Here is a 27491-nt window from a genome sequence, read left to right on the forward strand (position 1 = left end):
AAAAAGCTTTTTACTAATTTCATAATAGTTTTTACTTATTTCAATACTTTTTGCATTTTTTTTTCTTTATTTTCAATTTTTTTGGGAGGTCGCAGTTCAGAGGTCTATTTCTGAATTGTTCCCAAACTGAAATATTTTTGGGGCAAAATGACATAATTTATCAAAAAAGACATGCTATATGTTCAAAAGCTTAACTATCTATTCGAAAGCTTAATTATTTGTCTATCTGTTCAAATATTATCCATTTATTCAAATGCACTTATGTGTACACATGTCACTTATTTGTTCAACTATCTATTTAAATATGTAACTATTTATTCAAATATCTAACTATCTGTTCAAATGTATACATCTGTCACCTATCTGTGCAACTATCTGTTCAAATATCCAACTATCTGTACACATGTCCCTATCCAACTATATATTCACATATCTGTTCAATATCACCTATATGTTGAACTTATTGTCACCATTGTCCACCGGCGACTCTCTAGTCAATTTTTCAGTGACTTTTCAACGCGTGTCTCTTATCAAATAAAATTAATTCTTAGACCTAATATCTAATGCACCGCACAACTTGAATTTGCCGCCAATTTTTATTTATTTATTATTTTATGAATTTTTTATTAGTATTAAACAATGAGGATAAGATTTGTTGTGTTAGCATTTGCATTCTAAGAATATCTTTATCAAAATAGTCAAATTTTTAATTAAATTTTAACTAAAAGTTTAATTTTCTATTTTAGCTAACCATCTTTTCAAATATATTCTCCAACAGACTCTTTATTCTTTATTTCATTTGTTGAGTCATCTTTCCCGAGTTACATGTAACTAGTGGTTTGATATTCAACTAAAATAATTAGCCAATAATTGAATTTGATAGAATTTGTTTCTATGATTTTGTAGTATAAAATAGCTAAAAGAAGACTAAGGCCTTGTTTGGGGTGTACTAATAAGTCCACACTTTTTATCTTTTTATCTTTTTTCCATCACATCACCTCTTTACTTTTCTGCATCTTTTCATAAAAAGTCAAAAAATACACTTATTTAGATCATCCCAAACCACCCCTAACTTGATAATGATACTCTAATATTAACAAGTGCTTAGTGAACGTATTAACATTTGCCCAACACAAGTGCAAGTAGTGCTGTGCAAAATACCACAAAATCTACTAAAATCGTGCTGATCTACATCATTCCATAAATTTTATAATTCGCCTTTAAAACCGTTCCGTTCTACTATAGTTAATAAATATATGTTTTTTAATCTCTAACGAAATATCAAAGTAAAAATAAGTGTAAGAGAGATTTAAGATGTAAAATTTATTATAAATTAATAGTTATACATACAAAAAAAATATTATATAAAATTAATTTATGATATATATATATATAATATTATACAAATTAATATTATATATTATATAAATATTTGATAATTAATTATAATATTCTTCAATTCATTTAAAATCGTATAATTCACGCTTTATCAATCCGTCATTTAATTAAGGGTAAATTATAAATACATCTCTTGAGTTTTGTTTAAAATATGAATTATTTCCTATGGTTTGAAAAATTACAAATACCTCCCTGTCAGAATTTTTTGTTTAATAGAATTAATTGAAAAAGTAAAATTTCTAACTGTTCACCTATACATTAATAAATTATTTAAATTATTAATTAAAATAAAATTTTAACATTATTAAAAATTATTAATTAACTTAATAATTTATTAATAAAATGACATATTTATTGTGAAGTTAAAAATTTTAAAATATATAATATAATTTTTAAAATAATTTATAATTTAAATAAACTGTGTGTTTGTAATTTACCGTTTAATTAATAATTTTATTTTAAAACCGTCGCGCTCACCCGTAAGCGAAAGGCATCTGTTGTAGGAGATGCTCTCTAATGTAAACGTGTGTCTGTGAAATCACAATAAAAACAAAGAAAAACAGGGTGGTGAGGTGAGTTTGTTGGTTGAGTGTTGTATTGTATGGTCCGAAACAACTGAGAACTGGCTACGAAGATAGCAAACGGAGTCGGAGTAGGACTCGGAATCTGAGCAGCAGCGAATGAAGATGACCACCGCTCCTTCCACTCTCTCCAACGCTCTCCCTCTTCCCACTCCAAACAGTGCCATCTTACTCCGATCCGCCAGGCCGACTCTCCGACGCTCCCCCTCCATTCGCGTCGCTCGAACTCACCACGCCTTCACTCGCTCTTCTCCTTCCGCAATTCGACTCAGAGCCTCCTCCTCCTCCCCTTCCTCTTCCTCAGATGATCTCCCTAGCTCCTCAGGTTACTCTCTCTCTCTCTCTCTCTCTCTCTTATATGTATGTATGTTTGTATGTATTCAACTCTCTTCCTCTCTTGCACTTTGTTTGGTTTGAGTGATTCGGAGAGAAAAGAAATGAAATGGAGAGAAATGGGTGTTAATCACTTTTTTCGATTACCAAATGGGAGAGAAATGGGTTTTAATAACTTGTTTGTATCTATATCTATATATATAGTTAGGTGTTTTCCTATGGAATTTGAATTTTGTGCATTTTTGTTTGCTCCTATCTAATATTTCTGAGAAATTATTCAGTGCTGCTGGAGCAAATACATGTGAGCTTCTAATAATTATTCAATTTTAGATTTTAGATTTCACTCTAGAATTCTCATCACTTCTCTTTCAAATTTTATGACTTTCATTTGGCTTGTATCTCTTCAATATGGCATTTGGTTTGGGGGTTTGAGAAGAATGTCGTACACTGGTAGAAAGTGATCCAAGAAAATTCAGTGAGTTTTTTTTGGGGGAAAATGCCCTATATATAAAGATAGTTGGTGGTCAAATAATGAAATACAAGCTTAGTAGAAACATAAAGTCATGTTTTAAAAAAGTTGCAAAAAGGATAGAAATGAATATTTTTTAAAAGAGATATAGGTTTAAAGGACAACTAGAGAAGCTAAGTTAAAAACTTACGAACTTTATGCTAAATTTGTTAGAAAATAAGGAGAAAACAACATTTTTTACACTTTATAAATTGAAAGGAAAACAAGAGGTTTTAAGTAGGTTAATACTCTGTTTGGGATTTGGAAAGGGAAAGGGAAAGGAAAAAGGAAAGGGAAAAGGTGTGTGAAACTAGGTGAAATATAGGTATGTTTTATTTACATTTCACCTACCATTTCCATTTCCATTTCCATTTCCATTTCTAAATCCCTACTCAAATCCCCTAACCAAACACAACATAAGTGTATAAAAGGTGAGGATTTGGGGTATTATCTATGACGCATGAGTTCTTCGACAAACATGCCATTTACTTACCTAGTACAGGTATTTGCATGCTACTTCCGCATATCTAACGGATGCACGCGACACATACTCAAATTTCTACTTATTAATTTTTGTCGTATCCAAAGTTACCTAATATATATCCAAGCCGTACTTCAGCCAGAATAATATTTTCTTCTATATGGAGGTGAAGTTAGTTTCTTTAACAATGCAGCTCTGAGTTTTGAGTTGTTCGTCCCACACTTAGGGTTGAGTTTTGAGTTTCTTCCACAGTTTAGGTTTTCTCAACGAATTCCACCCGAAGACTGTCCCTTTCCTTCCTGTAGGTCTTTATTTTAATATTCAAATTTAATCCACCCTTTTTTTAGTTTTAGACACTCTTCGTAAACATTTTGGATTGACTCATCAGTCTCTCCATTAGATTTACCCTCAACTTGCTCACATTCCTGACAATCTCAGACGTTGCCACTTCATCTACTTCATTGGCTTCAGGATCAAAACACCCAAAAGGATTTACAGTAGCTACTACTAAAACTGTGTAATTTGCATAGTTCTCATCGGACTGACTCTGCTCACTATTATTATTCCCTCTCATCATCTTAAGTAGCTTTTAGGCCTTCACGTTTTGTTTGCTTATTACCACAATCAGCTTGATATGACCAAAACAATGACACTAATGACATTGAATTCCCTATTTTTAGGTTTCAGTTGAAAACACTTTCTATTTTTTCTCATCTGACCTGACTTTTGATAGCCCCCAGATTTTTTAAACTGATTTTGATTGCTTCCCTTTTTCAATCTCATATATCTTTTGAATGTTTTAGTAAAAAAGGGCAAAGTCTTCCTCATCTTCAATTCTCTCTACTTCAGTCTCATGTTCATCTTACTTAACAAAATTTAGGGCTATTCCTTTGTCTGAGGATTTTTTAGGACACATGTTTAATTCATAAGTTTGCAAAGACGCATCTAACTCTTCTATCCAGGGCGGGCCCTGAGGAAAGGCTGGCAAGATGGCCACCTTGGGACCCTGAATTCTGTCTAAAAAATAAGGTCACCAGATAATTTTAGTTCTTATCTTATGTGTGGTGCATTAAAATGAAGTAAAATGAAATAATCATTTCATCATAATATCTATTCTCACATTTGGTTCACTAAAAAACGATAAAAAATATATTACAAATGGAATCATCATTCACTAATGTGAGGGAATACTTTTGTCCATTGGTTTAGTCACTACCACGTGATAATGGACATAATTTGTTTTGTTAGTTTGCATTGACGTTTATAACGAGTAGTTTTGTTTTTTACCACATAACTGTTTATATATTCTGATTTATTTTCAAATTCAATGCTCTCAACAAGTGCTGTTGTCTTATTCTTGCATTTGATGCGAGCTTCATTCATTTTGAAAGAGATTGTATAATAATATAATAGTTTGTGATGGTTTTGTTTAATCTTGTTTCATGCAGTAATTATCTTTGTTCGGATTGAATTACCATTCATAATCACTTTTAGTATTTGGCTTGTGAATATTGTGGAAAAATATGGAGTTCAAAATGGAATTAATATTTTTCTTTTTGCAGATCAAGGTGTTGAGAATGTGGTCATTATAGGTTCAGGTCCTGCTGGATACACAGCAGCAATTTATGCAGCTCGTGCCAACTTGAAGCCTGTTGTGTTCGAGGGGTATCAAGTGGGTGGTGTTCCTGGTGGACAATTAATGACCACCACTGAAGTGGAAAACTTCCCAGGGTTTCCAGATGGAATAACTGGTCCTGATTTGATGGACCGGTAAATCAAAAAATTTGAAATTAGCTTTTTGGATTTCATTTTATTCGCATGTGTTTTTTGTGTGGGGTGCAACAAACTTGACTATAATTAATCAATAAATTTTACATTGACTTGCTGACTAGGATGCGACGGCAAGCTGAACGCTGGGGAGCAGAATTATTCCAAGAAGATGTAGAATTTGTTGATGTGAAGAACAGTCCTTTTACTGTCCAAAGTAGTGAACGTAAGGTGATGTTTAATTTTTGTGGCATGTAGTTTCTATTTAATTTATATAATCAAATGGTTACCTAAGTATGTAATCTTGCTATTCTATCTCATAGAAATACATTTACCTTGACTTGAACTGTTGCTTCGATGCTTTCAATTTGCCTTGAATGACCTTGCTATGTTGTGATTAAATGAATTTTTGGAAAAATGTAGCACCTACATATTAGGGCTGCTTGTTGGTTAGAAGTCTTCATATTTCTTTTTCTTGCTGACAATTAATTAAGTCAATTTATGAATTTAGTAATATGTTTCTAGTTTTTATGACTACAAATTCATATTTTTGGTGTTTTCTACTTTTTGTCAGGATTTGAATGTTCTATGAATCCCGCTTTGAGTAGGTTTTAGGAGTCTTTCTTGCGTGCAATCCAGCCCATCAGTAGCTTGATACATGTAGTTATAGTTCAAGTCCTATTTGATAACACTTTGGAATGGGCCAAAGCCATGCTTTAGAAGGTCTATGTGACTTTTTAATGTTTCAAGTATCGACCAATAATTACCTTTGCTGCAAAAAAGAGATTTTGGGGGGGGGGGGGGTGTTAAATAACGTTTTTGAAACACTGTTATTCTCTCTCTCTCACACACACACACACATTAATCTTAAATTTTATTGCATAATGCCTCAAGTAGTCTTCACATAAAATTCTTAATTTGCCTCTTTTCCTGTGAGCATGTGATGTGTGGATAGAATTAGAAAACTTGGGTCAAAGCCGCCTACAGTAGTTACTGTGGTGGGTTTTTGTTAGGGTAAGGATTTTATGAGAGAAGAAAGTTTATGAGGTTCATAGATGTAAATGTGAGAATATGTGTTCTCCTAGGACTAGGAATAAGTGTCCTATATCTATTAGACTTCTATATATCTTAGTGATGTATTCATGTAGGATTAGGAATTAGTGGTACTCTATATAAATAATGTATATATTCTTTGTTCAATCAATTCAATCTAAGATACAGTTTTGTTTAGAAAACTTACATGGTATCAGAGCTAGGTTCGAAACCCTAGCCCTCTCTGGTTTGACTGGTTTGTCACCATCGGAGTCGCGACTTTTCTCTCTCCAGACTCGCGAGGGTTCTAAACCCTAGCCCTCTCTGGTTCGTCTCGCGAAGGCCTCTCTCTTCCTCGCGATCTCTGTCTGAATCGATTCGCAGCCATCTACTTTGGCTCTCTGGTTAATTTGGTTCGTCTGCCTCTGTGCTTCGCGATCTCTGTCTGAGATCTTCGCGAGCTCCGTCAGAAGATTGATCTTAGCTTTAGTGTTCGTTTTCCTTTGTGCTTCGCGATCTCTGTCTGAGATCTTCGCGAGCTCCGTCTGAAGATTGATCTCAGCTTCAGTCTCTCTCTCTCTCTCTCTGCTTTGTGATCTCTGTGCTTCAACTTGGCTATTTCTATTTAAGACCCTATTTCAGGAATATTGCACTCAAGCCCCATATTTGTTTGTTTATTACAAACTTTGTTTTATTACAATGTCGGATACTAAAATCCAAGCCATCAAATGTAAACTAACTGGTGGAAATTATGCCTATTGGGCCAGTGTCATGAAGAATTTTCTTCTTGGTAAAAAAAAATGGGGCTATGTTTCTGGTTTTGCTCCTCGTCCATCGGACCCGAAGATAGAAGGGTATCTGTCTTCCTGTGACACTTGGGATTGTGATAATGCCCAAGTTTTAACATGGTTTCATAATTCTGTGGATGACCGTATTGGAATGATGTTTTCCAAGTATAGTACTGCCAAGGAAGTGTGGGATTATTTACTCTGTGTTTATCAGCAGTCCAACTTTGCCAAACGGTATGAGTTGGAAACAACTATTCAGAGTGCTCGTCAGCGGGATCAAACTATTCAGGACTTTTATATTGAGATGACAGGTCTCTGGGATTAGTTGGTTCTTATGGAACCACCTAGTCTCAAGATACTAGACGCTTATATTGAGTTTCGGGAACAAAGTCATTTAGTCCAGTTCTTAACAGCTCTCTCCCCTCAGTATGAGGCTATTCGAGGTGGCACCGATCTCCTTTTCCCTCTGTGGATGCTATTGTTCGTGAACTCCTATTCGAGGAAACCCGTCTTAAGACGGCCAGTCAGACTTTGCCTCCTTCTGTGTTCTTGGCTCCTGCCAAACCGCCCTTGTTATCGACCCCTCCTCCTCATCAGCTTCAGGCCACTGCGAAACCCAAGAGAGGACCATTAGGGCCAGATGAGTATGCTTTCTGCCATCAGAGGGGCCATTGGAAGAACAATTGTCCCAAGAAAGGACGTCAGCTTGCTCTGTCTTCTCAAACACAGTTCCACGGTCCTACATCGGTTACTTTCTGACCTCCTACTGCTTATACTGTTTCTACTACGGCTCCCGATCCTGACTTGGCTTCCTTGCGTGCTCAGGTTGCACAACTTCAGCATATCCTGTCCACTACTCAGCCATCGCCATCTGCTTCCGCTCTTACCTCCCTTCATTCAGGTTTGCTTGGGTCCTCTTCAGGTATCCCTTCTTCTGTTTGGCTTTTTGATTCTGGTGCCTCTTATCATATGACTCCTCACTTTTCCTTACTTCAAAACTGTATTCCCCCACCAGTTCCTATTACTATTAATACTGCTAATGGGTGTGGTATGTCTGTTTTGTCTATTGGGTCTGTCTTACCATCCGTCATGTCTGCTGTTACTATTCCTTCTGTTCTTTACGTCTCTCAGTTATCTGTCAGTTTATTATCTATCGGTTAACTTGATGCGTCTGGTTTTGATGTTATTTTTTCCTCTTCTATTTGTTGTGTACAGGATCGGGTGACCAAGAAGCAGATTGGGACCGGCCGTAGAGTTGGAGATCTCTATGTGGTTGAAAGCTTGCATCTCCCCTTATCTACCTCTCCAGCTGCACTTTCCTCGTTTCAATTAGATTCTCAATCGAGTCAGTTTTACTTATGGCATTCTCGGCTTGGTCATTTATCTGTTGACTGCTTACGGTCTTTAGCTCAATCAGGATTGTTGGGTAAAGTTTCTCCTAGTCAAATTGATGAATGTCGGGGGTGTAAACTTGCCAAAATGTTAGCTTTACCTTTTAATAAAAGTATATCTATTTCTGTTTCTCCTTTCTCTCTTGTGCATACTGATGTCTGGGGACCCTCTCCTGTTCTTACTAAAGGGGTTTCAATATACTATGTGTCTTTTTTTATGATTGCACCCGTTACACGTGGGTTTATCTTATGACTCATAAGTCTGACTTCTACCAGATATATCGTACTTTCCAATCTATGGTCACTACACAGTTTGGATCTACTATTAAAGTGTTGCGGTCTGACTTGGGTGGGGAATACTTTAAAAATGAATTCTGTGAATATTTGGCCAACTTGGGTACCATTCACCAAACTTCTTGTACTGATACATCTGCCCAAAATGGCCGAGCTGAGTGTAAACACCGTTATCTTCTTGAGACAACTAGGTCTCTTCTTCTCTCAGCCTCCGTTCCAGCTCTGTTTTGGGGTGAGGCAGTTCTTACTGGTGCTTTTCTTCTCAACCGTATGCTTACCCCTCTTCTTTCTGGTCGGTCTCCTTATGAGGCTCTATTTTCTCACCTTCCTAATTACTCCCTCCTTCGTGTGTTTGAGTCTGCGTGTTTTGTCCTTTTACCCCGTAAAGATAGGACTAAACTTAGTGCCCGGTCTGTCCTATGTGTTTTTTTGGGATATAGTCTCACTCAAAAAGGTTATCGCTCTTATGACCCTGTTTCTCGTCGCCTTTATGTCTCCCGTCATGTTGCCTTTCTCAAACGTCTATCTTAGTTTCAGCTTCCTCCTCTCACCGCCCCAGTTTCCAAAGAGGATTTGGTTTATATTGATCCATTTCCTTCTGAGGTCCCATCTGATGAGTACATCTCCACAGTTCCTCCTGAGCTTATTCCATCTTCTCCTCCTGCTTCACCTCTGACTACTTCTCCTCCTTCTCCTCCTCCGTTGTTAGTTTATTATCGACGCAAAGCTCCTCCTCTACTAGATGTCTCTACCCCTGCTGCTGGTCCTCCTGCTTCTGACGACTCTGATCCTACTACACACCGATATCCTCCACGAGCTCGTCATCCTCCAAAAAGGTTGGGTTGGTCTAATACTTGTTTTTCTGCTTCCTATCGTACCTTTTTGTCTACTATTCACTCTTTTGTAGAACCTCAGTCTTATAAGGAGGCCTGTCAGGATCCTCATTGGGTTCAAGCTATGGAGGATGAGTTGTTTGCTCTACAGAAAACTAGTACTTAGGAGTTGGTTCCTTTACCTGCTGGTAAGAATCTGGTTGATTGCAAATGGGTCTACAAAGTCAAGACTCATTTTGATGGTTCTCTTGAGCGCTACAAAGCTTGTCTGGTGGCCAAAGGTTTCTCCCAGGAGTATGGTATTGATTATGAGGAGACATTTGCTCCTGTTGCCAAGATGACTACTGTCCGTACTTTGATATCTGTCGCTGCTGTTCATTCTTGGCCTCTATCAGATGGATGTTAAGAATGCTTTTCTTAATGGCCATCTCACTGAGAAGGCTTACATGCGTCCTCCCCCTGGTCTTCACCATTCCTCTGGCCAAGTCTGTCGTCTTCGGCGTGCTCTATATGGTCTGAAGCAGTCTCCTCGTGGTTGATATGATCGCTTTCAGACTACTGTTACCGAGCTTGGGTTTCATTCTTCTGCTTCCGACTCTGCTTTATTTCTAAGACATACCTCGGTTGGTTTTGTTACTCTCTTACTAAATGTAGATGATATGATCATCACTGGCTTTGACTCTTCTGCTATCTCTGAGGTCAAGCAGCATCTCTTCCGCACCTTTGAAATAAAGGATCTGGGACCATTGCAGTATTTTCTTGGCATTGAGGTGGCTTCTTCTCCCAAGGGTTACTTTTTGTCTCAAACTAAGTATGCTAACGAGGTTATCCATCGTGCCAGACTTACTGACAATTATATCGTGAGCTTAATGTAAAGCTCAACACTACTGATGGGGTTCCTCTAGATGATTCTACGTTATATCGCGAGCTTGTGGGTTGCTTAGTCTATCTGACAGTTACTCGCCCTGATCTTGCCTATGCTGTCCATGTGATCAGTCAGTTTGTTTCTGCCCCTCGCTTTACACATTGGGCTGCTTTGCTTCGGATTCTTCGCTATCTTCACAGTACTATCTTTCAGGGCTTGCTGTTCTCTTCTACTTCTTCCTTAGACCTGGTGGCTTATGCTGATGCTGATTGGGCTGGTGATGTTAATGATCGTAAATATACTTTTGGTTTCTGTATGTTTCTTGGCGATTCCCTAATTTCTTGGAAAAGCAAGAAACAAATTGTTGTTGCCCGTTCTACTGCCGAAGCTGAGTATCGTGCTATGACTTATGCTACTGCTGAAATTGTCTGGCTTCGTAATCTCTTATCTGAGTTGGGCGTCCCTCAATCTTCCCCGACTTCTCTCTATTGTGACAACCGAAGTGCTATTCAAATTGTTCATAACACTGTTTTCCATGAACGGACAAACAATATTGAGCTTGATTGTCACTTCGTCTGTCAGCATCTGCAATCTGGTCTTATCTCGCTTCTTTTTGTCTCTTCGGCTCTGCAACTTGCTGACTTCTTCACTAAGACTCACACCACTGCTCGGTTTCGGTTTTTTCTTGACAAACTCTCAGTGTTTTCTGCTCAAACACCTTGAGTTTGAGCAGGGGTGTGAGAATATGTGTTCTCCTAGGATTAGAAATAAGTGTCCTATATCTATTAGACTTCTATATATCTCAGTGATGTATTCATGTAGGATTAGGAATTAGTGGTACTCTATATAAATGATGTATGTATTCTTTGTTCAATCAATTCAATCTAATATACAGTTTTGTTTAGAAAACTTACAGTAAAATGTTAGTTTGGCTTGATTTTCAAAAGTTGCAGGTGGCAGGATTTATGGAATTAGTGACATGATTTATGTGGGTAACAGCTACTTTATGGAATTAGTAAAATGTTAGTTTGGCTTGGATCACTTGAATATTTGTTCTTTTTTTTGTAAACTTTTGTCTTTTTTCTTGGGAAAAAGAAGCTATTCAGAATATTGTAAAATGGTGTAACGGTGTCTAACGGACCGTTACAGCTGTTACGGTACCCTTACGGCCATTACGTAACACCGAAATGGCTGTTACACATGTGAATTTCCATCACACCGCTATAGCGGCCGTAACGGGTGACAGTAACTACCACAACCGTTACGTAACGGTTGCGGTTGCTTTTTAAAATCTTGTGTGCGACCCATTTTTAAAAAAAAACTCTTATGAAGTTTTCTTATCTCTCTTAATTTTCTGGTATCACGTTAGTATTAGAAAGAGCGATCTTCATTAAGATTGAAGAATATGGGATGGGAAAATGCAGGTTTTGCAAACTTCTGTGACATGGTGATTGTGGGCACTTGGATATTTAGGATTTTTCTTTAGTTTTTTTATTAGTACCTTTAATTTTGGCTTCCAATCTATATGGATATGTTTTGTCCATGACATAAATGATAAAAAATATGGACAGTGACATAATGACAATTTCTCTTGAAGAGCATACTCTTGTATAAATGATAATTCCAAAAGAGTCTATATAGAGTCGAGTGGAGAAGAAGGATTTATGTAGCCGACCCCATTTGATGGGACTTAAGGTTTGGTTTGGTTATACATACTACCTTATAATTAAAAAGTTCCTCATTGGCTGCTGGCACTCTGCTCTCTCTGCATGTATGTATTTTCATATGACATGCTCTAGCTGTATCGAAAGTGGGTAGCCTGTCGCCCCCATTTCCACATGTCCGGTTTTAGTGTCCTTGCTCCTTTATCCCTATTGTGCCTTTGGCTGTGGTGTTCTTACTTGCTGGTCCTAGTCCTTCTAGTATCCGGTGCTTAAGAGTCATGTGAAGTTTGCTTGTTCACCTTTGTTTTTCAGGTGAATTGCCATAGTGTTATTGTGGCCACAGGAGCTACTGCAAGAAGGCTCAGTTTACCTCGTGAAGATGAATTTTGGAGTAGAGGAATTAGCGCTTGTGCAATTTGTGATGGAGCATCTCCACTATTTAAGGGTCAAGTTCTTGCTGTGGTTGGAGGAGGTGATACAGCTACAGAGGAAGCATTATACTTGACTAAATATGGCCGTCATGTTCATTTACTTGTACGCCGGGACCAACTAAGGGCATCCAAAGCAATGCAAGATAGGTGAGCTAAGATGAACAATTTTTTATTTATTTATTTTTTATTCCTCTTTTTCCACTTTTCATTTTTGTTTTTAGTTGCTACATCATGCTGAGTAAAACTGCTCATCTTATATTGCCTCTAGATGTATATAATTTTGGACAATATTATTAAAGTTTTTTGTTTTTTGGAAGGCATCTGTTTGAGATTTTGTTTTTTGTATTATCTCCTTTCAGGTATACACCACCTTGACTCTTTTTTCTAGCTTAGATATTGTGGAATTCTTTCTTCTTTGTGTTTGCATGTATAATTTCTTCAGTTTTTCTTCCTTTTTTTTTCTAAAACAGAATGGGATGGGAGAGTTTCTCGATTCCAACCATTTTTGTTGGATCAATTTTGCACATGCATTGCAAGGGCCCCTTGCTTTCCTGTTTGAAGCTATTTGCTGTTGCCCTTCACTGCAATGCATAGTTTGGTTGTTTTGTGCTTTTCTTTTTTCTCCATCTTTCAAATAATTTCTTGGAGGAATCTTTTTCATTCAATTACCTCAGACTTATGATTATCATATGTAGACTTTTTTTATTTTTTATTTTTTTTGGATCTGCGACAGAGAAATTTTATGAACATGTTTAGATATGCTATGCTGATCAAAACATGTTTAGCTAAACTTTATTGTGAAAAAAATGTGTTGCTTTTAAGTAAAGTTTTAGAATACATTCTTCCTTTTCTCAGTCGCTACTTTAACAAGTTGATTTGCCACCTCTTGCGCATTACCACAACGAAAAGAAAATTTATTCAAAAAAGAAAAAGAAAGGAAAAAGAATAGAGATTTCTATTGTGACTTGGAATGAACCTATATAATAAAAAACTAAAATGTTGACTCCTCACTGATAGTATCTAGGGTTTATTGCTGAAAGAGCACATTTTTCTCACAAATTTAAATAGCTTACAGAAACATTTTCTTGGAATTTTCGTCTACCATCCCCCCTCTCTGCAAAACTCATTTTGTATGAGAATGAATTGAAAAATGTCTCAAGTGACTTCAGATTGCATTTGCTTTGTTGCTACAGTGTTTTTTCATGTATACAACAGTGGTTTCTTTCAGAATCAGTATTATAGCCATCAGCATCCAAGACTGAAACACTCGAAATTAAGCCTTTAAAATATATATTAATGACAATGTTCCCTTAATATGAAAGTAGAAAAATGATTTCTAGGGTTGGCAGAGAAAAGTGAAGAAAAGAATGTCTTTATTTTTTTGCTAGCTCTCTAATTCATATGATATCAGATGAAATCACAAACATCTGCCCTTAATAATCAGCAGAAACAGTAGATCTGACATTCACCTGTGTTACCATCCAGCTAGAATATGATAATGGGAATTTAAAATGCAGTATTTAGATTTTGTGGTTAGGTTATGAAGACTAACATAGAACTGAAGAGTAGTTTTATGTTTGACCAATAGAGGACGATTGAAAGAACATCTGCAAAATGTGCCAGATTCCTCTCTGCTTTCTAAAAGCATGTTAGACTTTCAATTTACTATTCAAAAATGCTTTAGAGCTCTAAAATAGGAGCTCTAATAGCTATAATGGGAAGGTGGGTCTCACCCTGATGTGATGTTTGTGCCTTGTTTTGTTTTGTTTTTTTTTTTTTTTTACTTTGACACATCATTAGAGCGCAAATTAGAGCTCTATATTTAGAGCTCTCTATCATTTCCCTTTACTATTTGGGACTCTTATAACTGTTTTCTGTGGTTATAATTACTTATGTTTATACTAATAGATATGATAATGGGCTTTTAATGAAGCAAAGAGACACATTTCACTGGTAACTACATTGCCATCCTAGGTGGTGTTGTATGATGCTCTTAATTATGCAATGTGTGAGGCGTATCAGTAGGATGATACAATAATATGGTAACCCCGGTTAATAAATTTTCCAAGCTAAAGATATCACTATTACCCCAACATTTTGCAAGCTTACTTGTCATCCTGGTCTTAAGCTATCTAGTTAGTTCTTCAACCCTAAGCAACTGTTTCGGGTCAGTGTTGTCCTGGATCCATTAGTAAATTACCCTTGGCTCCTATTTTGCTTCCAGTGGAAACATTTTCCAGATAATATGATGATTTGGTAGGATAATAAGAAGCATGAATGCATGTATACACCATGCGGCTGTGATACAATATGTACACATTAACAGGGAAATTTTAAATAAAGAAAAACACGGACATGGTAAAAAATAAATAGATATGAAAATAATAATAATAAGGAAAATGATATACGAGTTCAACTTTTAGACGCACTTTTTAGACTCAGTAATGTGTCAAGAAAATGATTGGTTGATAATTAGAGAATATTTAATTATCAACCAATTATCTTGATACATCACTGGATTTAGAAAGTAGGTTTAACTTTTAGGTCTGAATAGCAATGCTCTAATAATAATAATAACTATATTTATTATACCAAAAAAGTAAGATTCAGTTTTCCACATTCTGTGTTGAAAAAGAAATATTAACAAAGAGTCCTCATATTTATTTTAAAAAGCTCTATTTTTAAAACAAATTGGAAGTTTTAGGCTTTCGGATTCTCAAATTTAAAAAGCTAAAGGAAGAGGGATTAATATGTTTAAATTTACATTATTTTTATATTTATTTTAAAAAGCATAATTCCAAAACAAATTGGAAGTTTTAGGCTTTTGAATTCCTAAAATTAAAAAAGCCCCTTGCTATTTTGGGTGGCACACCACCAAAATGGTCTTCCGGTATGACTAGATAATTACTTGTGTCGTGTCTAAGGGAGATGTGTGCCGCCAAATGTTTGAAGTTTGTTTGGTTTTAAAAGAGTTGAAAAATAATAGGATGTGTGTCCAGCATTGGTGGGTGGTTGTTTCTCATAACCCCATCATCAAGGTCTCAAAACTTGGTAGAAGAGAGAGAGAGAAAATTAGTTTTGCATTAATCTCTTAATCAATTAGAAGACCAAATGTTTCTTAAATAGAGAGATGCACTAAACACATTAGGAAAGAACAAAATAGGAAACTCTTAATAGGAAATTATAATGCTCTAATGCTAAATATACAATACATTCACAGTGTTGGGGCATTTCCAAAGATGTTGGTGTCTAACACGTACACCCATACGTACAAGGCACCTTTTTAGAAGCATTTGTGCTTCCTAGTTGGTATGTTTATGCTAATTCTTTATATGTGGTATTGCCCCTAAGGTCGTTATTGAGTATTGCCCCTAAACTTGTATTATTTAACATGATTGCTTGTGGGGGCATTATGATATCTGGATATGAAACTTTGGCCCAAAGTTTCCTTTATGGTGGTGGTTGTTTTCTATTCCCTTTCGCGTGTGTGTGGCCCCCTTCTTTTTGGATGCATGTTTTGGTTTGATTCTTTCTTGTTATACGAGTTTGATGTATTTAATGGGATGGGTTACTCTTTTCACCCCATTTGGTGAATAGAATTACTAATGAACAATTTAGATGTTGAGTTTCAACTCCCTGAATGTTTGTTTAACAGGTTGATTATGGCGAATGTTTCAGAGTTTACAACAATCCAAATATCACCGTGCACTTCAATACAGAGACTCTGGATATTGTTAGCAATACGAAAGGGCAAATGTCTGGCATTTTGGTTAGAAAAGTTGACACTGGGGAGGAGTCTGTGCTTGAGGCAAAAGGCTTATTCTACGGGATAGGTCATTCACCAAATAGCCAATTTTTGGAAGGCCAAATTGAACTTGACAGCTCAGGTTATGTGTTGGTGGAGGAGGGTACTGCAAAAACTTCCGTTGAAGGTGTATTTGCTGCTGGAGATGTACAGGTAACTATGTCAAATGTTACTTGATTATTTCCTGCTTCTGTTTGTTATTTTATGGAACTCTCCAGGTTCATTACATGCCCCAAAATGTGCTGCTTTGGCATTTCAAAATGGATTTGGGAAATGAAACTCCATCAGTAAGGTGTAGGACAGGTTAGGTTTGGCTGCTGCCTGACACTTTGATCAAATGCATATATCTGGTGGAAGAGATGTATACAATTTTAGTGCAATCCTAGTGCACAAATATTTCCATGACACTGTATTTCCTTTCCTTTCCATGGAGGACTCAATATGTTAAAGAGTCTTAGAGAAAATAACTTTGATAACTATTCGTGATTTGAAGGATTGATTTATGCCGAGTCATATTGCTGAGTCTGCACTACAGGGTCTGTTTTAGATTTATCTAAGACATGCTAAGAAATTCAGGAGTGTTTGAGGATAAATATAGAAGATTTAAGGGGTTTATGGGATAAAATTTTCTGTTTTGTATATTTTTGGGCTTCATCGGCCCCCTCTTTCAAGGGGACTTCCTTATTTTTTATTGTTAGATATTGGAAAGCTGTGTGTGATATTTAATCTTTCAGTTTTTTATCTTCCTTTTAGCTTGTGCTTGGTGGACTTCTTGGCCACTTGTTCTTTGTTGAACTTCCTTTAATATATTCTCTTTGTTATTGATTAAAAGGTAATTATTTCTAATTTAGTATTAAAAGAAGTATTACAGAGAACAAGTGGACAAGATAGATTTATTTATGTTTTATTAAATTTTAGTAGTTAAGGGTAATTTGGATAATTTTAAATTATGAACTGTTCGGGAATGGGCTCAACATGTACATGATGATCTTACAGATTTGTATTAGTCATTGAACTTGTAATTTTTTGAGACTTGTACTTCAGTTTCATGATCTTCTTATAGGATCATGAATGGAGACAAGCCATAACTGCGGCTGGTTCAGGATGCATTGCTGCTTTATCAGTTGAGAGATATCTTACGAGCAATAATCTCCTTGTTGAATTTCACCAGGTATTTTTAGTCCTGATTGCATTCTGTTTCATCTGTTCAACTTCCCTCTTCGATCTATATCTGTGATTAATTTTGTGGTGGATTCTTGTGTGGTTAAAAGAGAATTAGGGCAGCATGTGGTGCGTTGTGTGAAAACTTATACAAAACCAATGTGCGAAATGATGGATCAAGCAGTTGTGGGTGTTAGATGGTTCCAACTGCCCTGCCCTTGAACTAGTCAAGTTTGGTGGTTGCAGAGCTCTGAAAACTATTGAAACCCTTTTCATTCTCTCTTTCTACGTACTTTATTTATTTATTTATTTTTTTGAAGTATTTGAAGGCCGTTGGAACCTCTAGTTAGATTGGTGACCCATTTAACATGTTCATGGTTTCGCTTGACCAGGTAGTGTTTTTCACCCCTTATACAAAGCTTTATTGAGGGCTAAATCTCTCCTTTTTGTTTTTTCACTTTACAAAAATACAGCTCCCAGAACCACCCTCTTTGTAATTGATTACCAAAAGTTCAATGTCAAACTACTTTATGGACTTTCGACCTCCCCTTTTTTATTTGTCACATTCTGGCTTTTACCTGTATGAATAACACTGCATCACCATAGTCCAAGAAGAAGACAACTAATGGAATGATAAAATTTTAGTGTTTCTGTCAAAAATTACCAAAACATATTGAAATGCATTAAAACACAACTCAATATTTGAAAACAATAATTGTATCGAAACAAATTTAAATTTTTTCATAAAGTTTTTTATAATTCTTTTTTGAGAAAAATATAGAATTTCGTATTTTATTATATTAGTAAATTAGTAAGATAGTAATACTATTATTACAACTGTCTATGTTAATTTTTAGATTTTATTTTGGTAGAATCTTGCATACTTTTTCAATCACTTACAATTGTGTTTAATAAAGTGAGTTATTTGACAATATTTAACAATTTATTTTCTACTACACTGATCATTTCATGAAGCATTCAACCCAATTTAACTACCCAATATTCAGGAGATCCTTTCCCTGAACCCATACATGTTTGTGTGGGACTTACTGTAATTGGTTCATGAATATCAATAAATTTAATTAACCAAATGCTAGGCATTTATATGTTAAGATGCATTTTAATTTATGTTTCCAAACATTTTTATATGTTTTCAAATTTTATTTTTGTTTTTTTAAAAACTTTTGAAAAGTTTCCAAGGGTTCCAAAACGTTTACAAAATGTTTTCAAAATGTTTCTATTTCCAGGCTTATCAAAACTCCAGGCCAAAACAGACTTTTGATCATTGTGTTTAGGAGCCTTAAGTGGGCAAAGTTTAATGATTCTATTCTACATAAAATTTTAAGACTTTTTGTCTCTGCTTCTACTCCTCTTTGTCATCCTCCTTTTGTTTGATTTTTTTCCCCTTCAGTAACCTCCATCCAGACCTTAATAATCATTTTTTGTAGTGCCAAATTCTACAAAAATAGGTCCAATCAACTTCTACATAAAGAGATTCTACCATATGAGCCCGAAAACATAAAAGAAGCCATTGCCATCCTTGGTTACTGTTCACAGCTGCAATATAGCCTGTATTGCAGTCCCAGAACTTTATTGTAACACCCCATAATCTACGAGCTTTCTATAATCTCTGCATTCCATAAAACAATTTTAAGGCTGCATTATTTTAAGTTCCTTTAGTGGTGCCCTAAATCACATCATAGAATACATGGGTAATTGAATTTCATATTGAACTGTTCTTATACTAGGAAACTGATGTAGAACGGAGGGGAAGAAGAGGGAGAGGAGAAGAACACAAGGGCAACAGTCTTAATCACAAGGCCACTAACACTCAATTTCATTAGCCCAAATCTGCATAATACAAAGCAAAACCCAATATTCGTAGGCCAATAACCTTAATCAAAATAGGAAACTAATACCTGAATAAAATAGTAAACCAAAGACTCCTAATTAAACTACAATTATAAATTTTAAAGACATTATATAAATAAAATATCTCTGTCAAAATTAATGTGCACACACTCCGCATCAAAAATGGTGCAAGATGTAGTGCAACTTATTTTGTGTCATCTCTCTTTTTTACCTCTCTCCTAAAAATGAACAATTGAAAGTTTGCATCTTGCTGGTGTAAGAAGCACGAACACTTCTGCTGAAGAATCATGTCGTGTTGGACACTGACATTCTTCGGACACTTCTAAACTCATGTCTAATACTTCTTCAACATGTTTTAATTAAAAAATCAAATTTATGATATTGGACACTTTACCACATATCGCTAACACTTCTTAAATCCTCTGAACCTGTCCTATGTGATGAATTCCTTCATAATAATAATTTCTACATTCTTCAAAACACAACTTATGCACTCTAAAAATATGTTTTGAAATATCTATACGATGAATACATTATATGTATTACAATGTGTTAGAATTTATCTCCACCTACCACCTCCACTATCACACACTCCACACCTACCACCTCCACTATCACACACTCCACCTACCACCTCCACTTCACTCCTACACCTACTACCACATTTTCTTCTATATATAGGAATCCTTGTAATTGTAATCGATATCAATATATACGACAATCAATATATATCAATTAATAATACAATCATTTCTCTTTATACATTAAATTTCTACATGGTATCAGAGCAAGGTTAACAACCTAGTCATTTTGCTTCACCGGCGGGCGGCAGTCTCGCCTTGGCCGCCCGCCGGACCTCAACACATACCTCCTCTCCTTTCACCTTGGTCTCACCTTTCCGATGCTCTAGTCTATACCATTGAGGTGCCAAAGGGCTATCTGGTGGAACCCTTGTAGGCACTTCATTCATGTCGAAAGTCACTTTCGCTATAATATCATCACCACCTTCATCGGCGTCATCCAAGTCGGCAACGGCAGCTTCGAAAGCGTCCTCTTCACAATCATCCCTCTCTACTACCCTTTACTGGGTACACTCTGGGCACAGTACCATGCCTGACCGGTTCAGGCCCTTGACCAAGGAAGCCCCAAGCCCACTTGTTAGGTGGCCTTGGTTCATAGCTCTTGCTTTCCTTTTGTATGCCTGGAGAACAGTATTGTGGGAGTTGTCCAACTGGAAAAAAGTTTTATCAAGTATTACCCAGTTCGTGGGATACCTCTTAAAACTTGCACTGGCCCTTATTTTCCATTTCATTGGTGATCCAGTAACTTCTCTGATCAGAGGAATAGAAACTACACTTTACACCATTCTAGCTTTCTACTCAGCAGTGATAGCATATACTCCTATTCCAGAGCTGACTCTGATCATCGTGCTGGTGTCTTCCGTAATTGCCATTGCTGAAGCTTCTGTTCCAGACTCTGTAGACAGCCAACCATACCTTCTTACAGTAGCTGGCTTAATCGTTTTTGCAGCCGTGAGAGACTTCATCTCCGAGCTGTCCTTCTGGACGCTCCTATTGGGATTGTTTGGTTTTGCTCGGTTTGTTAAGAAGAGGGATTATGTTTCTCCTGTGACAGCTACTCCGAATCCAGATGTTCTCATCTGTACACTGATGTTTTCCATCGCTGAAACAAAGTTTGGGACGTAGATTTTGCTGTACCACTTGGCATATACCACTCCACTTCCTTTTCCTCTCATCTTCTCCGATGCTCAGATTCTCCAACCTATATTTTTTCCTTTTTTCTTTCCACACACTCCTGTTCCCCACTCAACTTTCTTTTTCTTTTTTTTTATTTTATTATTTTACTCCATCTTTTGAAAAGAAAACGAAACACAAATTGATTCTTTTTCTTATATATATATATATATATATATTTCTTTTTCTTCTTTCCACCGCCCAACTTTTCCTTGAACCTCAACTTTTTATCTTTTCTTTTTAAAAATATATATATATATATATATATTCATTCCCTCTCATTTTTTCTGCTGAGTCTTGTAGCTTCCAGCCATTCGGATTTGCACAATACACCCATATTTTATTCATCTCAGGGATCAACCCCGATCACAATTTTACACACACACACACAAAAAAAAAAAAAAAAAAAAAACAAAACAAAACAAACAAACAAACACCCACCCACAGTGGGATTTTTCTTCTCTACTCTGCCGCCGGTCTTTTCTTCTTGCCTCCGTCCTGGGCGGCCCTTGCCAGTGTTGCCTCCGTATTTCCCACTCCACTGGGCATGATCACTACTCCCTGCTCCTCCACTGCAGCATATGGCGGACCTCCAAAACGGAACATCACGGTGGCCTTCCGCTTCAGCTCCTTATTTTCCGCCTTTAGCACACTTATCTCTGCTCGCGCATCCTTATACATGCGTTGGAGCAGAGCCAGCTGGGAGTTTAACTGCTGCACCTCATTTGCCCTACTCTGCAGCCGGTTCGACAAGTTTGTAACCGCAGTCATGGTTTCCACACATGACTTCAATGTATACTGATTGGCTTCCACATCCGACTGCACTGCCATTCTTTGTTCCACCGACCGCATCGGAAAGTTCAACGGAGCAAACTCCGGGGCGCTTGGTTGAGGTTCCAGTGCCACCGCACCAGTTCTCTCTCTCGTTGACTCGTTGAGGTCGGGAAAGAGGGTGAGCAGTCCACGGGAAGACGAGGACGAGGCCATTTTTCTGGGCAACAGAGTGTTACAGCGTATTACAGAGTTTCTCTCTCAGCACAACAGTGTTACAGCCTCTCTCTCTCAGCACAACGAAGAGTTTTACAGAGGATTTCGCAGGTTTTTTGCTTCTGCCTCGGCCTCAGGCTCTGTCATGGTTAAATAGCCGAGGCAGCCACGCGCATCGCGCGCCTCTTGACGCCCGACACACTGGCACGCCTTTTCATGGCACATCTTTTGATAAAGTGGACACGCCTTTTGATGGCACACTTTTTGATGAATTGGGCACGCCTTTTGATGGCACGCCTTTTTTGACAACTTTGGGCACACCTTTTGAGGGTGCAACTTTTTCAGGGGTCCGACAAGACTCTGTAAACTGTCCCGACATTGATTCCGGTTAGCTCCTTTATGGGTCCGACAAGACTCTGTAAACTGTCCCGACATAGATTCCGGTTAGTTTCTACAAGGGTCCGACAAGACTCTGTAAACTGTCCCGACATTGATTCCGGTTAGTTTCTACAAGGGTCCAGCAAGACCCCATAAACTGTCTTCTACAACGGTCCGACATGACCCCATAAACTGTCTTCTACAACGGTCCGACATGACCCCATAAACTGTCTTCTACATCGGTCTGACACCGCCATCCAGTGTCCTCTACACCGTTATGACACCACCATACAGTGTCCTCTACAACGTTATGACACCCCATACAGTGTCTTCACCAACGGTCTGACACGACCATACAGTGTCTCCTATCCTTTTTTATTTTTATGTATTTTCTTGTTTTGTTACTCTCTCCAAACTCAAGTTGGTTAGTTTCTCTCCTCCTTGAGTTTGCGGGGGGCTGTTAGAATTTATCTCCACCTACCACCTCCACTATCACACACTCCACACCTACCACCTCCACTATCACACACTCCACCTACCACCTCCACTTCACTCCTACACCTACTACCACATTTTCTTCTATATATAGGAATCCTTGTAATTGTAATCGATATCAATATATACGACAATCAATATATATCAATTAATAATACAATCATTTCTCTTTATACATTAAATTTCTACACAATGTTTTATAATTGTTTTGCATTCTTTATAATCAAACTGTTACATGAATAATATTTTGATGTTTAAGTTATGAAATATTTAGCTTAATATAATTAGTGTTATCTTATATTTTTTCCATTATCTTCAAATAAAATATCCATATATATGACATATATAATAAGATTTTAATGTGTATGAAGCAATTCATGTCCTGCATTTTTTAAAAATCAACATGTCAGTGTTGTGTCTGTGCTGTATCAGGTGTCTGTATATGTGTCTGTGCTACTCAGTTGCTCGCATTGCAGGTAGGGGTTTGCCTTCTACTCCCAGTCTTTTGATAGCAGACCAATCTGTATCTCATCGGACCAATATCATACAAAACACTTTTGATATCACATCTATTGGATTCCATCCTGCACAAATAGGACGAAAACACTGTTGCTGGATCTGTGGAATAGGTCAAGACCCGAATGCTTTAACTACTGCCTATTCCAAAGCATCCTAAAGAACTTGACCCTGAACGTGGGTGGCTTGTAGCCACAGTACAATACATGACTCTGTCACTGAGATGATTTTTTTTTTGCCATCCTCAGCCAAAATCCTGCGGTGGCATGTAAATTTGGCACACAAAAGAATTAAGATTAGACATTGCAGCTGAACCTCTTCCTCAGTCAACCTTTCAAATCTATGTAATTCTGAGATAATTGAACCTGGTAATGGAGTTGGGATCTGCTTTGACTGCATGGAGACTAGCAAAACCTGAGGTTTACTTGTTTTTACTACACAAATGCAGTCCAATATTTATGTGTACATGTATACTGAAGAAAAAGATTATGCCTTCAGCTTAAATGTGGTCATTCTTGTGGTGGAATGTTTAAGGAAATTTGAAAGTAATAGGTTTATTTGAGTTGTGGATGATTAAGTTTAGATCATTAGTCATTCATTCTTACTTGAAAGTGGGAATTAATTAGTGGAAATTTATTTAAGTGGATGCCATATTATAAAGTGTCTGTAACACCATAGTTTAATGTTAATCTCACTATTTCATGCATTTGGTTCTTTATTCTTTCTTTTTCTTGTTTTCATAGCCCAAGACTGAAGAGGTTAAGAAGGATCTCACAGATAGAGATGTACATGAGGGTTTTGACATCACACTTACAAAGCACAAGGGCCAGGTAAATGTTGTTTTCCTGAGAGGCTTGCATCAATATAAAGGATATTTTTTTTAAAAAAAAAATTAATTGTTATCATTATTATTTGTAGTGACCTCTGATCAAATCGTATTTCCTGTATGATTTTAATTCTCTTAAGCCCTAAGCTTGAGCTTTTTGTTCCCCACAGTATGCTCTACGAAAATTGTACCATGAAAGTCCAAGGCTTATATGTGTATTATACACAGCACCAACATGTGGTCCATGTAGGACACTGAAGCCAATTCTTAGCAAGGTACCAGATTCATTGAATGCTGTGTGATTTGTGATTCTGAATGCATGTTTATAAAAAGGTTAAATTTATCATCAGTGCAAAAGTATATTTACAAATTCATGTATAAAGTTATAAATGTGAAGCAATGTCCCACATCGCTTCAGTGCTAAAGTAATGTTAAGCATACAAGCGTGAAGGCACCCTTACCTCAAGAGCTAACTTTTGGGGTTGAGTTCTACTCAAGATCGTGTAACAGTAAACCTGTGTTACGTGGCACTTTTTGGCTTGGGCAATTTTGACAAAAGATTTAGAACATTTTGGGTATGTTTGGTTTAAGTTTTAGAGATAAGTTTTAGAAAAAAAATTTCAAAAAATTGTTTGGTTTGAGATTTTTCTCAAAAAATTTCCAAAATCACTTTCTCTCTCTTACACATCAATCAATCACTTTTTCTTGTTAAGTATTATTGTATAAGGGTAGTTAAGGATAGTTATGTCTTTTGTTCCTTTAGTCTTTTATTATAAGTATGTGTAATCCTAATAGGTTTATGAGTGTGAATAATATACAGTTCTCTTCCTTTTCTTTCTTTTATGCAAATCTAACATGGTATCAGAGCATCATCTTCCTTCTTGAAGATTCGTTTCTTTTTCTTGTTTCTTTCGTTCTTCCTTGTACACAGAAAAAATCAGAAAAAAAAAAAAAAAAAAAAATCGAAAAAAAAAAAAAAAAAAAAAAATCCTTTATGGTCGAAATTTGATGGGTTTTCACCCTAGATTTTTATTTTAATTTTTTGATGAGTTTTTGAGTGTTTTTCCAATTTTTGTTGATTTTTGGAAAAAACGATTGATTTTTTTGGAAGCCCCTGCTGCGGCCTGTTTTTGGCTTTTTTTTCCCTTCCTCCCTCTACCTTGGGAGCCGACTGGGACTGATCTAGGGTTGGGAGGACTGGTTTTGATGATTTGGCAAGCTTTCACTCTATTTTTGTCAATTTTCCTCAGTTTCAGCACGTTTTCTCTCAGTTTCTGACTGGTTTTGGTCTCTCCAGCCCCTGTTTCGGCTCTGTTTTTGTCTCTAGAGGTAACTATTGTCCCTAAGTTGAGTTGGTGGATTGCCTCTGTTGGTTTTTGCTGTTTTTCGACTGGTATTTGCTTTTTTCCTATTGTGGGCATTTAATTTTCAATGGCTGAGGGTGAGACTAAGGATACAATTAGTGATGAGGGTGGCCTCCGTCGTGTTATGACTCTTACCGACAATCCCTCTCTTCAAATTAGTCCTGTTAAATTGGATGGTTCCAACTATTTGATTTGGTCCCGCTCATGTGGTCTTGCTATTGCTGCTCGCCGTTTGACTGGCTACATTACTGGTTCTCTTCCCCTACCGGATGGTGATGCCTCACTCCATACTCAATGGATTTCTGAAAATGCTCTTGTTATGACTTGGCTCATCAACTCTATGCAGCCCACTATTAGTCGGAGTTTCCTTTTATTAGATACTGCTCATAAGATTTGGACAGCTGCAGCCCAAATGTACTCCCAACAAGGTAATGATGCACAGGCGTATGAGTTGAGGAAGAAGCTTCGGAGCTTAGATCAGAAAGATAGATCACTCGCAGTCTACTATGCTGAGTTGAGTAGTTTGTGGCAGGAACTAGACTATTACCAAAGCTTCCAGGCTGTTTGTTCTCAGGATGCCACGTTGTTTCAACAAACCGTTGAGAAAGAGCGTGTGTATGACTTCCTTGCTGGCTTGAACTTGGAGTATGATCAGATTCGCGTCCAGGTGTTGGGTCGTTCACCTTTTCCCACCCTACGCGAGGCTTATGCCCTTGTCCAGCAAGAGGAGAGTCGCCGTAGTGCTATGGTACATTCCTCTATTCAGGATCGTTCTGCTTTAGCTGTTGCTCCTCCTCCTCGGGCTCCTCGGCCTAGTCCAGTTCAGTCTGGGAGTCAGGGTACACTGGTTGATCGAGATCGCTTGAAGTGTGATTATTGTGGGAAAGACAGACATGATCGAGAGCATTGTTGGAAACTGAATGGTCGCCCTACTCGGGGTCGAGGTCGTGGTAGTACAGCTCGACCCCAAGCACATGTGTCCGAGATTGCTGTGAGTCCTTCTGAGCCCAACACTCTTTCCCAGGATGAGTTACACACTCTCAGACGTTTGATGGCTCGACTTGACTCTCCTTCTACCACAGTTTCTTCTACTTCTGCTTCTTCCAATTTTGCCAACACAGGTATTCCTGCTAGTGCTCTTAGTACCTTATCATCGCCTTCTTGGATTATTGATTCCGGTGCCACCGATCACATGACAGGTGCCTCTAGTCTTTTCTATTCTTATTCTCCTTGTTCCGGCCGAGACAAGGTTCGAGTGGCTGATGGCACTTTATCCTCTGTCTCTGGCAAGGGTTCAGTTCATTGTTCATCTTTGCTTTCTCTTTCCTCTGTGCTTCATGTTCCTACTTTTTCCACTAATCTGCTTTCTGTTAGTAGTCTTACTACTTCTCTAAATTGCTCAGTGACATTTTTTCCTACTCATTGTGTCTTTCAGGACCTGGCTACGGGGAAAACGATTGGCAATGGTAGAGCACAAGGTGGGCTGTACTTTCTGGATGTCGTTCCTCCTGTCGTCCCATCTCAAGCTCTCAAGTGCACTATTGGCTCCTCTCTTTCTCTCCTTCATCAGTGGCATCGCCGTTTGGGTCATCCTTCCTTTAATGTTTTAGAGAAACTTTTTCCTTCTTTAGTTCGTGATTGTCCTAGGAGTATTTTTGGTTGTGATGCTTGTGAACTTGCAAAGCATAAACGTACTTGTTACCCTTCAATTAATAAAAGTACTTTTCCTTTTATGCTTATTCATACTGATGTGTGGGGCCCTTCCCCTGTGGTTTCTACTTCTGGGTATCGATGGTTTGTTACTTTTATTGATTGTTTTTCCCGTGTGACTTGGATTTACTTGCTTCGAACTAAGAGTGAAGTTTTTTCTTGTTTCCAAACTTTTCATAAAATGGTGACCAATCTTTTTAATGCTCAAATCAAAATTCTTCGTAGTGATAATGGGACTGAGTATGTTGATGGAGTTT

At 37.3% G+C, this 27491-nt stretch overlaps 2 protein-coding genes across 3 annotated transcripts in view; both read left to right on the forward strand.

Moving 5' to 3' along the window:
- Positions 1-1890: 1890 nt before the first annotated feature.
- Positions 1891-27491, forward strand: part of LOC114262125 (NADPH-dependent thioredoxin reductase 3) — a 33794-nt gene continuing 8193 nt past the window's right edge. Inside the window, exons 1-8 of one of the 2 annotated variants that reach the window (XM_028202480.2) lie at positions 1891-2304; positions 4864-5071; positions 5194-5299; positions 12248-12513; positions 16045-16324; positions 17235-17342; positions 24078-24164; positions 24331-24435. In XM_028202480.2, the coding sequence (XP_028058281.1) occupies positions 2079-2304; positions 4864-5071; positions 5194-5299; positions 12248-12513; positions 16045-16324; positions 17235-17342; positions 24078-24164; positions 24331-24435 (1386 nt within the window). In that variant the 5' untranslated portion in view covers positions 1891-2078. Of the gene's footprint in view, positions 2305-4863; positions 5072-5193; positions 5300-12247; positions 12514-16021; positions 16325-17234; positions 17343-24077; positions 24165-24330; positions 24436-27491 lie in introns of both variants that reach the window. The other variant, XM_028202481.2, reaches the window with a different exon arrangement.
- LOC114312643 (uncharacterized) lies at positions 20032-21057 on the forward strand. The gene has a single exon (XM_028258908.2). It carries the CDS (start codon positions 20173-20175, stop codon positions 20908-20910), a length of 738 nt encoding a protein of 245 aa, XP_028114709.2. The 5' UTR covers positions 20032-20172; the 3' UTR covers positions 20911-21057.

This window comes from Camellia sinensis, chromosome 12 (assembly GCF_055761805.1).
Source record: "Camellia sinensis isolate YWXY chromosome 12, ASM5576180v1, whole genome shotgun sequence".
Taxonomy (NCBI): domain Eukaryota; kingdom Viridiplantae; phylum Streptophyta; class Magnoliopsida; order Ericales; family Theaceae; genus Camellia; species Camellia sinensis.

Coding starts and splice junctions, on each gene's coding strand:
- LOC114312643 (XM_028258908.2), top strand. CDS start 20,173: ATGTCGAAAGTCACTTTCGCTATAATATCATCACCACCTTCATCGGCG.